At 37.0% G+C, this 12,084-nt stretch overlaps 1 protein-coding gene across 9 annotated transcripts in view; it reads left to right on the forward strand.

The window, feature by feature from the left end:
• The window catches only part of gbf1 (golgi brefeldin A resistant guanine nucleotide exchange factor 1), an 85,802-nt gene extending 73,718 nt beyond the window's left edge, over positions 1–12,084 (forward strand). For 5 of the 9 annotated variants that reach the window (XM_048204404.1, XM_048204405.1, XM_048204408.1 and 2 more), the window contains 17 exons: positions 64–240; positions 456–520; positions 1,384–1,501; positions 1,637–1,708; positions 1,823–1,917; positions 2,024–2,177; positions 2,351–2,576; positions 2,687–2,835; positions 2,955–3,204; positions 4,814–5,016; positions 6,021–6,171; positions 6,357–6,487; positions 6,603–6,704; positions 6,820–6,933; positions 8,309–8,486; positions 8,576–8,746; positions 10,075–12,084. In XM_048204404.1, the coding sequence (XP_048060361.1) occupies positions 64–240; positions 456–520; positions 1,384–1,501; positions 1,637–1,708; positions 1,823–1,917; positions 2,024–2,177; positions 2,351–2,576; positions 2,687–2,835; positions 2,955–3,204; positions 4,814–5,016; positions 6,021–6,171; positions 6,357–6,487; positions 6,603–6,704; positions 6,820–6,933; positions 8,309–8,486; positions 8,576–8,746; positions 10,075–10,307 (2,589 nt within the window). In that variant the 3' untranslated portion in view covers positions 10,308–12,084. The remainder of the gene's footprint in view (positions 1–63; positions 241–455; positions 521–1,383; positions 1,502–1,636; positions 1,709–1,822; positions 1,918–2,023; positions 2,178–2,350; positions 2,577–2,686; positions 2,836–2,954; positions 3,205–4,813; positions 5,017–6,020; positions 6,172–6,356; positions 6,488–6,602; positions 6,705–6,819; positions 6,934–8,308; positions 8,487–8,575; positions 8,747–10,074) is intronic. The other 4 variants (XM_048204406.1, XM_048204409.1, XM_048204407.1 and 1 more) reach the window with 2 other exon arrangements.

The following is a 12,084-nucleotide window of genomic DNA, read 5'->3' on the forward strand; positions in this document are numbered from 1 at the left end:
AGTTTCCTGCTGCAGCTTTAGGTCATGAGTAAAAAGATCTGATTCGGATTTGTGTGTCTTTAGTCTGTAGAGAACCTGCCCACCGTATTTGGCAGTAACAGGAAGGCTCAAGTCGCTGCCAAGACTGTGTTCAGCCTGGCCCATCATCATGGTGACATTTTACGAGAAGGATGGAAGAACATCATGGACTCCATGTTGCAGCTTTTCAGGGCTGAGCTCCTACCCAAGTCCATGGTTGAGGTGAGATGGGAGTGCCAACGTATCACTTGAAATCCCCTAACAAACACTTCTTGCTTAGAGGAAACCAACTGCATATAGCAGGCACATTGCTCCTTGATAAACTAGTCTTATTTAGATCAGGCAATAGTGCCACCTACTGTCATAAAGGAAGATCTGTTTAGATTTGTTAAATGAATGAATGTAAATTTGACAAAATATTTCATTCTTGTTAAAAGGTTGAGGACTTTCTAGACCCTAATGAGAAGATTTCCTTACAGCGTGAAGAGACACCATCAAACAGGTATACTATATAGATAATATCTGTAAGTACTTGAGCTTTTTTTTATATACACACTTCCAGGTTGAAACAGGCTGCTTTTAGTGATTGTTTAGCATTACGGCTCTAATGATGTTTTCCTAATGTGTTATATAATGTATTGTTTGTTAATTTTTGTTATTATATAGTTATTACTTATACCTGTGGCTTCTAGTGCAGTAATAAATGCATTTTTGAAATTTTAAAATATTTAAATTTGTCAGGCATGCTGTTGAAAATATCTTCACATTTGTTTTGTGAAATGTGACATTTATGAGTAAAACTGTTTTTGTTTTTTGTTTTTTTTTAGTACTTAAATGTACATTTGACCATGCAAGAAAAAACATTTGATTCTACAAGATACTGAAACATTCAAAATAAATGTTATCTGTATTACATGGTTTTTAATACAGTATCTTTTGACCAAACCTGTTTCTACCACGAGCAATTGGGATTTGTTATATAATCAATGTTCATGTATTTGGCTTTATATTTGTCACAGTGTTTATACTTTGTAAGTGAAAATCAGTGGTTCTGACTTTTTTGTGGTGCCCTAGTGAAATACAAAAAGATTGACACAAGCTGGGGGTCATTCAGCTTTTATTAGAGCAATAAAATTGATTGTGATCCGTGAAATATAATTTTTGTCGAATTTTGAACCCCTGATCAGGAATTTTAGATCCTGGTGAAAAGCCCAAATTTAAACAACACACAATTATGTAATTTTCAACTCAAATGTGTTTTTGAATGTAAATCTAAAACAATCCCAATTGAGATGCTTTAAGATCTTGGAAATGTTTGTCAACAATAATTTCATCTTTTCCTTTCTACCACTGTACTTCTGTCAGGGGTGAGTCTGCTGTATTGAGTTTTGTGAGCTGGCTAACGCTGAGTGAGCAATCTGGGCTCAGAGGCCCCTCCACTGAGAACCAGGAGGCCAAACAAGCTGCCCTGCTCTGCATTAAGGTACAGCTGACACATTTTGCTTACAAAAGACATTAGAAAGCGGTAGAAGGCCAGTCTGACTCATTGCTCCATGTGTAAAATGCTATCACATGTGAATCAAAGAATTTTCTCACATTTCTTCTGTCTTCACGTCAGCACTGTGACCCAGAGAAGCTGATTACAGAGAGCAAGTTTCTGCAGTTGGAGTCTTTACAGGAGCTCATGAAGGTGAGGTCCACATTTACAGACTGGGTGTATACAGTCTGTAAATCATTTTCCTTAGTGTGTTTCTTACAGTCTTACTTTAAGGTTTGTTCATTATGTAATTTTTAATGTTTCCAGGCTCTCATCTCTGTGACACCTGATGAGGAAACGTATGATGAAGAAGATGCTGCTTTTTGTCTGGAGATGCTGCTACGTATTATTCTTGAAAACAGGTACTCCGTGTATGAACATGCTGCATTACCGCGTTGAGAATTTTCTAGTTGACAAAGATATGGATGACTTGTAGGTTTTTATAGAGAGATGGCTATGTGTTTGCAGGGACAGAGTATCGTGTGTATGGCAAACAGTACGTGATCACCTCTACCAGTTATGCGTCCATGCTAATGAGAGCTGCTTCCTGGTCGAGAGAGCAGTGGTGGGATTGCTCAGACTTGCTATACGCTTATTACGCAGAGAGGACATTGGCTCACAGGTATACACACTTGACACGCACAGCACAAACTCTTCCTGTCATTGTGTTAGCTGTGTTACAACACTGATTAACAGACCATAACAGAAAAGTAGATACCATGTTAATTACAAGTGTGCAGAGTATAAAAGCGTATGAATTAGACCCTAAGCAGTTTCCTTCCTCTCTCTGCATAGGTTCTACTCTCTCTTCGCTTGCTGTTGATGATGAAGTCTCATGTCCTGTCCAGAGTCAGTCGAGAGGTGGCATACGGCTTGCATGAGCTGCTCAAAACCAATGCTGCAAACATCCACAGCACTGATGACTGGTACACGCTCTTTTCACTTGTGGAGTGCATTGGGGCTGGGGTCAAACCTCCGGCTGCCATGCAGGTTGCCAGCACCAACCCTGATAATGACACAGGTGATTCAGTCATTCCCAATTTTCAACCATTTTACATACTTCAAGACAGAGTTGAGAGTGGCTTGAAAGTCCTTTTCCAGATTGGCTTATCTTGTATCCTTTTGTTCCAGGTGCTCAGTCAGATAGTGAACTGAGTACATATCATCAGAGTGAAGTTAGTCTTGACCGGGGATACACGTCTGACTCTGAGGTTTACACTGAGCACGGTAAATCCAGAATACCCCGTTCAGCTACCGATGTGGATGTGGGCTGGCTAGTGGTGAGTGTTTACACCATACCCCAGACAGGAAACCAAATCCACCCTCACCTAAGGGCAATATATATATTTTGCTTTGTATAGACATGTCCCCTAATATAAATTCTTTCTGTTTTGGGCAGGTTGGTAAAGATGACCTGGATGGATCTAAGGCAGCAGTGACCCTACCTTCAAAGCCACTGACCAATCCTCTCGTTAACCAGTACAGTTTAACTCTCGGGCAGGACATGGGTCTGCATGACACCAAGTCCCTCATCAAGTGTGTGGATTCGCTGTCCTTCATCGTTCGCGATGCTGCCCACGTCACTCCAGAAAACTTTGAGCTTTGTGTTAAAGCCATACGAGTGTTTGTGGAGGCTAGCCTTAATGGAGGTACGCATCTCTCAGAATTTAACAGGGGCTTGGGGTAAAAATGCCTCCTAAATTAATAAAAATCCCCCCAAAATATATGGGGGATGAGTTCGTTTTGTTCAATTTATTAGATATGATTTGGATGTTTTTTCCTAAATATCACCACGAATGTGAATCTGTGTTTTTGAACAAATAGATTGAGCGAATCATTCAATGACCCATTCATAAAGACAGTTCCTTGCTTCATTCCTGAGTGAATCAGCCATTTTAAATGAATTGTTTCAAAGACTCGCTCATTAAGACAGTGGCTTATTGCCACCTCCTGGCAGATTTAGTTATTTAATTTTTTTTTCTCCATCATTTCATGTTTCTATATTCAACATTTTATGTTTAGAACACAAATCTCATAGCATTATTTATGCAATTGTAATTCCAGTGCAAATGCATTCATGCCACCTCTGAGCTGCCTCATTTGATTGGTAACAACCCTATAGTATCATGTTATTCTAATTGAATTTAATAAAATATAAATATAATCAAAGCAAATTGATTAAATGTAAGTATTTGACAAAAGATGGCGCATACATTTAATAAGGTTAGAAATAATTGCCCCTTTAAAGGTAAAAGTGCTTATGTATGCAATGTGAAACATTTCTTGCTTGCTTTCTTTATTGAATATGCTGTGCGATCTTCGACACTGAAACCTGCCAGCATCGTGTGAAACAAATAAATTATATTGTCTCATCTTTACATAACCACATGACACACAGCCATTGCTCCAGTTTGCACGCTGCCTCAATAACAAAATATTCAATGTTGCAACAATACAAATTAGATTTTATTTCATTCCAAACAAACCTTTTGGAGGGCATTTTATTCAAACTTCATTTTGGAAGTTTGACTCCTTGAGGGATTAGAGTGTCTGCTTCACTTCCGTGGCTTTGTAATTGGATGTGTCAGTGCCTGTAAGATCTTTAGTGCTGTATCTTGAGCTGTGCTCCACTGGTGAGTCATTTAACTCAGGGGCAATTCAACTGTCTTGTGTGCCCTCTCCATTTATCCTTCACTCTGCCTCTCAGTTCCTCTATCCGGGGTGGTCGGTGATCTACAGTAGGCTTAGTCAAGACTCATTCAGTACTTTGTAGCTCTGCTCTGCCAATCAGCATGGTCTTTTCATGAGCTAGAGGCCTCTGTTTATTTGGGAAGATACCTGCTGTCATCAGGGGCTTACATGCTCACTTTGAGGGCGGCAGATCAAAGTTTTAAGTTTTGAACATCTAATGGGCACAGCAATGTGATAATGATATGGTAGATATCTGCTTTATTCTCCTTCCATTGGAAACAGAACACTATATTTACGATGCAATCCTAAAATTGACTGAGATATGTCTGAGACAGATTCTTCTAACCAGCAAATGTAAGGGTGTGAAGATGGGCAGTCACATGAAGAAAAGCTTGCTAGAAAATCAGCACCGGTGATTCATTCTCATAGCTTTGTTTGCGGTCATTATCAAACGGCATCGGCTTTTACCATGCTTGACGGACGTGAGAATGGGGCGGCGTGTGCTTGAAAGCTTAATTTGATTTTGCTTGTTAGTCACTATGTTGATTGTTTCCACGCCTTCCGCAGGGTACCGCACCCATGAGAAGAAAAAGAGCCACAAATACGACTCCAAATCCAGCCGGCTCCGAAAGAAGCCGCGCGAGAAGGAAGGCACATCGCGGAGAGCCAAAACGTCCAGTCAGCGGCCCGCCCGTTCCCATAGCGACGATGAGGAAGACGAGGGCGTGCCGGCCAGTTACCACACGGTGTCTTTTCAGGTTAGTCTGGACGTAAGTACAATGGCCCTTTCCCTAATTCCTAAATCTGTCCATCATCATGTTTGCAAATCTGTTTGGTGGGGGACGGGCATGGGATCATTTCACATTTGAGAAACTGTAGTAGAAAAATATTTGTTTTGCTTTGAGGTTTGTTTAGTTTCTGACCTCATTTCTGATTTAGAGCTTTTACAATACAAAAAAAAAGTAGTTGTCAATACTAATACCAGTAAAATTTCACATTTGCTGAAATATGATTCAATACAAGAACAAAAAAGAAAATCCTATTATGTACAGCATTCATTAAAAAGTTAAATATTAGTTATTTACAATAACTACATTGTGTTAGTAAAAAAAAGTAATAAAAACAATCTGAAAAATATGAACTGTCGTTTCAAGTAAAATTAAAATTAAGTAAAAGTAGTCAAGTAAAAAAATAAAAATGTAAAACAAAATAAAACATAAGTATATGTACTGTACTTTTACTGCTAATGTATTTTATTTATTATATATTACTATATTTTGCTTTCAAGCCTATTTTTGTTATTTTTCATAAAAAATTGTAAATTATTTAAATCTATAAAGTACATTTGTAAAATCCAATTATCATAGTAGTATTTGTTGTACTGCTGTTAAAAAAATAATTTTCTGACCAGGATGATTTTTACAGTAATGACAGTGAGATTTTTTTTAATGCTTACATATTGATAGAAACAGGCTTTCAAAAAAAGTATTTTTTTAAATTTAAAATTTTTGACCCAGACATTTCTTTGTGATATTTAACCAGGGCAGCATGCTTTCCCCATCTTCATAACCTGATTGGTGCACATCAAAAACAATATCATGTTTTCGTTTTCTTTCCACCTGTTTACATGCCATGTCTCAGTATAACAATCATTTCTTTTGTCCCCATTAACAAAGATGAATGTGAGTCTGTTAGGAAAGCAAATATTAATTTAATAGACCAGATATTCCCTGAGTGTTTAGCGATTATTAAAACAGCCTGTTTGCCCATGTAGTTGTTAGACCTGATGCATACACTGCACACACGAGCAGCCGGCATCTACAGCTCTTGGGCAGAGGAACAGCGCCATCTAGAGGATGCTGGCAGAAAAATCGAGGCGGACTCTCAAACACTGTGGTCCAGCTGCTGGTGTCCACTCCTTCAAGGTCAGAGACTGGCCAAAAAGTATATTAGCAAGCCTTAGTGTCAATCAAAAATGCATACATATTTAGGTTTTGTTGTAAAATAAGTAATATCTCTCACTTGTAATATCTGATGTAATGTTATTGAATTTATAAATGAAACGGGATGTTCAGAGATTCTCTATAACATATGCATTTTGGCCTTGTAGGTATGGCTTGGTTGTGCTGTGATGCACGGAGACAAGTCCGCATGCAAGCTCTCACCTACCTACAGAGAGCACTTCTTGTACATGATCTACAAACTCTGGATGCGGTGGAGTGGGAGTCCTGCTTTAACAAGGTGAACTAGCTCTGTTTGTATCTGTAATTGATGAGTTTAACATGCATTTTCATTTTTGGGAAACAATTCCTTCAATAAAAAGAACTGAGAAATGATGATGTCTGTCTTTCTTCAGGTCCTGTTTCCTCTGCTGACAAAACTCCTAGACAACATCAGTCCAGCTGATGTGGGCGGCATGGAAGAGACCAGGATGAGGGCCTGCACATTGCTTTCTAAAGTCTGGCCTAGGATTTGTTTGCTCATTAATCCTAACTTAAACATGAATTAATTGAAATGTGGTTATGCTGATTATTTCAGCATGTGATTTTGATAGGTGTTTTTGGTCTCCTCAGGTTTTCCTGCAGCATCTCTCTCCTCTGCTCTCTCTGCCCACTTTTGCTGCCCTCTGGCTCACCATTCTAGACTTCATGGACAAGTACATGCATGCTGGCTCCAGCGACCTTCTGGTGAGATGATCTCTGATGAGCATAAAGCCCAGAACACACCAAGCCGACGATCGGCCGTCGGGCAACGTCGATGCAATTTGCATCATTACCTTATGTTTTGTTATCTTGTGCTACTATATATTTATAATAAGGAAATTAGTTGGGCTGTACTGCTCAGTAACTTGCAAAATAGTCTTAAAAACCAAAATGAAAAATAATTGATTGTGGATTGTGATCCTGCCTGAAAAAAATATATATATTTTTGCTATATCGCCTACCCCTAGTTCAGGTGTACAAGATCTACTATATATATATATATATATATATATATATATATATATATATATATATATATATATATACATACATACATACATATATATATATATATATATATATATATATATATATATATATATATATATATATATATATATATATATATACATATATATATATATATATATATATATATATACATATATATATATATATATATATATATATATATACATATATATATATATATATATATATATATATATATATATATATATATATGAAGAGTTTGGTTCCAAAACGCAATAACTCCATTTTGATTATTTTGAGTAAAAAGGTGTTTTCTTTACCAAAAAATTGGCAAGATGAAAACCCCTATTTTCTGTTTCAAACTTTCACATAGCATCTTTTGGATATAAAAACATTAAAAATTCAAATCTACATTTTGATTTTAAAAAGTTTATTATAAAAACGTATTATTTTTTTTCCCAAAATGCAATTAATCCATCAATATAAAAGTTATTTTTCAAATTGAAAATACACAACAAAGTAAGTTGATTCACATATATGACAGAGTCTAAACTTTGCCAATATTTATCTTCATATATCTTCATAAATATTCAGCCATTTTACTAAAAATACATTCAGCCGTCGCTCCCAAAATGGTCATCTTGTTAATGTTATGAATTATTTGTCATTACCGATTAAAGAGTATCTGGCGCCACCGCACGGTTAAATAAACACATTTGCCGAGTACATTGGTATTAAAAACGGCTTTTGTAAAAGGCTTTAATGTTTACAGTGTGTGGAATGGTGCGCTGTGATTGGTTGAGAGCGGATATATCGCGTTCTGCAGAAAAAGGAGACTGGCGTTTGTCGCGTTTTGGGAAGAAAGGGAGAAAACATGACAGAATAACACGACGGATATCTCATTTTGCGCAAAATTAATAAATGACTTTTCAATACCGACCAGATACAATACTGATTTTGGTGGAAACTCAATTTTTTGAAAATGCCGTTTATCGTGTTTTGGAACCAAACTCTTCATATATATATATATATATATATATATATATAATATAAAATCCTGACGAGTGTGACTGACTTTGGTGTACAGCTTGAGGCGATTCCTGAGTCTCTGAAGAACATGCTGCTGGTGATGGACACAGCAGGGATCTTTCACAGCGCAGACTCTCGTACAGGCTACTCTGACTTGTGGGAAATCACCTGGGAAAGAATTGACTGTTTCCTGCCCCATCTAAAGGAGGAGCTCTTCAAACAGGCTGTCATCCCAGGCAATGATCACTCAAACACAATACTCACATGTACCATTTATTGAGATAACGCATAACACGTTAACTGATACCTTCTGGTTTTTGTACAGAACCAGTGTGTAATGTTCCTGTGGAGGCCGTCCCACCATCTGTTGCCGTTACTCCAGCCTCTCCCCCTGTGCCAGCCCCCTCGCCAGTGCCAGTTGCCCCTGCAGAGCAAAATAGCACCAGCAGACCCGCATCGCCTCAGGATATGCCGACACCTAGTGCCAACGGTGATCTTAAGCTTTATTTAGACATTGTTATCGTGTTGATTAGGAGTGGGTGGTATGGGGTTACCATTCAAAAGTTGGTAAGATTTATTGAAAAAAGTTGCGTATGCTCATCAATGCTGCGTTTATTTGATCAAAAATACAGTAAAATCAATAATATTGTGAAATGATTATTACAATTTAGAAGAACTGTTTTCCAATTGTATATTTTAAAATGTAATTTATTCCTGTGATGGTAAAGCAAAATTTTCAGCAGTCATTACTTAGTGTGCTTAATTATCAATTATTGTTGGTGCTCAATTATCAATAATGGTTCTTATTATCAGTGTTGATTAATATTTTTGTAGAAACTGATACATTTTTTTCAGAATTCTTTGAATAGAACGTTCAGTAAACAGCATTTGTTTGAAATAATTTTTGCAACATTATAAATGTCTTTATGGTCACTTTTCATTTTGATTGTCTTTGCTGTAGTTATTATTGATGTGTCCTTGCTTGGGTTGGGAATCGGATACTTGTTGTAAAATTAATATTTCTATTCCGCTTATCGATTCCGGTATGCACATTTTAATGTGGTTTTAAACCATTCAAGTACAAGAAGATGCGAAAGAGAACTCAATTCTGAACTTTAGCGCTGTTTTCTGTGCTGGCCACATCTACAGCACGCACACAAAAACCTCTCATATAGTGCACGGATACTGAATTGAGTTCTCTTTCGTGTCTTCTTGCACTTGAATGGACAAATACACACAAAATTATGTCAAATATCATTGTAAACAGTCAATTATGTCTTACGTGAATGTGAACAGTTAAGAAAACGACGTATGTGTAACAGTGTATATATATATATATATATATATATATATATATATATATATATATATATATATATATATATATATATATATATATATATATATATATATATATATATATTACAGTATTACTGTTTTTACTGTATTTTTTGATCAAATAAATGCAGCCTTGCTGAACATATGAGACTTCTTTCAAAAAGAAAAAAAAAAAAAAAACAATTCCAAACTTATATCTGGCAGTGTATGTGGAAACTGTAATGCATTTCTACTTTAATGAATAGAAAGTTCAAAAGAACAGTATTTATTTGTATTTATTAATATAAATCTTTCATTTATAATGTTTATTTATAAATATCTTCACTGTCAATTTTGATCAATTTAATGCATCCTTGCTGAATAAAAGCATTTATTTCTTAAAAAAAAAAAAAAAAAAAAAAAAATCTTTGCTCCAGACTTTGCATGGTAGTGTACATCAAAATGTGGATAATTGTCAACTTTTTTACTTCCTTTTTCTTTGTGCAGGAACAGATAGATCATCTCCAGTTCCTCCCTCAACACCTCCGATACCCACTCCAGTAAAGATGAGTCCTCCAGAGTCCCCGCCCCCTCTCGGCCAGTCTCCACTCATCCTGCAGCCCCTCGCCTCTCCGCTGCAAGTTGGCGTTCCCCCGATGTCCCTGCCAATCATTCTGAACCCGGCTCTCATAGAGGCTACCTCACCCGTGCCCCTGCTTCCCCGCCCCACCACTGACTGACTCGCACGTCAAACGTAAGCCGTCAAGAGTGCCGCGGCGTTTGAAGGAGAAACACATTGGAAGAAGCATCTGATTTCACTGTTCTCCTGCAGTTGAACACTCTCCACAGCTGTAGCCCACACTATTAAATTATGTAACAGCAGGACCTGGAATAAGAGCGCATGAGAGGACATTGACATGCATGGTTGCCTCTCTTCGTTTCAAACATCAGAGAAACTCCCAAACCGCTCGGACTCGAATGTCCTTCAGTTAGAGATGTTACATAGATGATCATATTTATTCAAAACAGGAAGGTGCCACCATGGAGGACAGTTCATTATTGATAAGACTACACTTATTTCAGTCAGGGGGGTCTGGTAGGTTAGCTGCACCTGTCAGAGCAGATTTTAATGTACTAGTACTCAGTTGTTACTCGTGAGGTTTAGTCAGTGATCACAGAGAATGGCTGATCGGTAGAAGTATCACACACTGGGTCTGGCTAATGATACCATAAAAACTACACCTACAAACTGTACAGTATGATGAAGAAAACGTAATTTATTTTGACAATTCATATTGTTTCTTATTGTGGCTTTTACACTTTAATTACATTGCTTTGCCGTAAATTGGTCCAGAGAAAACAGTCACAGAGAAGTAGCCACTTATTGTTTGCCATACATGGTTTCTTAGTGGGTAAATTAAAGGGAAAGTTCACCTAAAAATGAACATTTTCATCATTTACTCACCCTTGTGTCGTTCCAACCCTGGATGGCTTTCTTTCTTCTGTAAAACACAAAAGAACGTTAAATTTCCATTGTATGGACTATCACATTTATCAAAATATCTTTTTTGTTCCACAGAAGAAAGTAAGTCATACAAATTTGGATTGACATGAGGGTGAATAAATGTTGACAGTGTTCATTTTTGGATGTACTGTCCCTTTAAGTCTACAAAAGTAATTTTGGTTGAAAACAATAAAATATGGCTTGTACCCACTAATTCATTATCGTGCACCTCTACAACATTCCAGACACGTCACTAATGTTTTCAACTAAATGAACCGGCTGAACTCTGAATGTCAGGTTTAATTTTATTTTGATGGGTATTTTTTATTCATAAGTTGTCTTAAAGAGAGTTTTGTTGCTCAGGTTTATGCTGTATCGCTGTAGCACTTCTGCTCTTTAAAAGTTTCCCTTTCGAGAATTCCTCCTGGCCATGATCATGATCCGTTCTTTCAAATAAATGTTTCTGCTGTTCTTTCTATCAACCATATCCCTTTATTGTGGTGATCTCGGCTCTGGAAGTTTAGCAACCACTTTGAATTAATAAGTGCTTCATAAAAAGTTCATGCCAGAAGAGAGCTGTAAAATTCACTAATATAATAGTTCTCAGACCTGCACCTCCGCTTGCATCAGCCAAGACCACCCGAGAACAGCTCAAGTTCATCTAGAGATCAGTGTATGACCTGAGACTTGTGGTTTCTCCTCTCAGCATGTATGTTTGGATCAGTACAGAAACTGTAGGTGCTTTAAGGAATTATACTGTAATTTAATGTAGATTGTCACTGCTGTACTTCGGTGACAGCAGAACAATGACACCAACACAAACATAAGAGGTGGCTGTGGACAGATGGACGTTTTCTTTTCTTTTCTATGTGCACTTGTTGTACTGCATTCTTAGATACATCAGGAACTAATTCTGTAGTCAACAGGTAATTCAATGAAAATAATCTGTATATATATGAATAAAAGTTAATGTACTTTTTACAATGTAATAAATATATGGTAAAATATCCTAA

The sequence above is a fragment of the Megalobrama amblycephala genome, linkage group LG10 (assembly GCF_018812025.1).
Source record: "Megalobrama amblycephala isolate DHTTF-2021 linkage group LG10, ASM1881202v1, whole genome shotgun sequence".
Classification (NCBI taxonomy): domain Eukaryota; kingdom Metazoa; phylum Chordata; class Actinopteri; order Cypriniformes; family Xenocyprididae; genus Megalobrama; species Megalobrama amblycephala.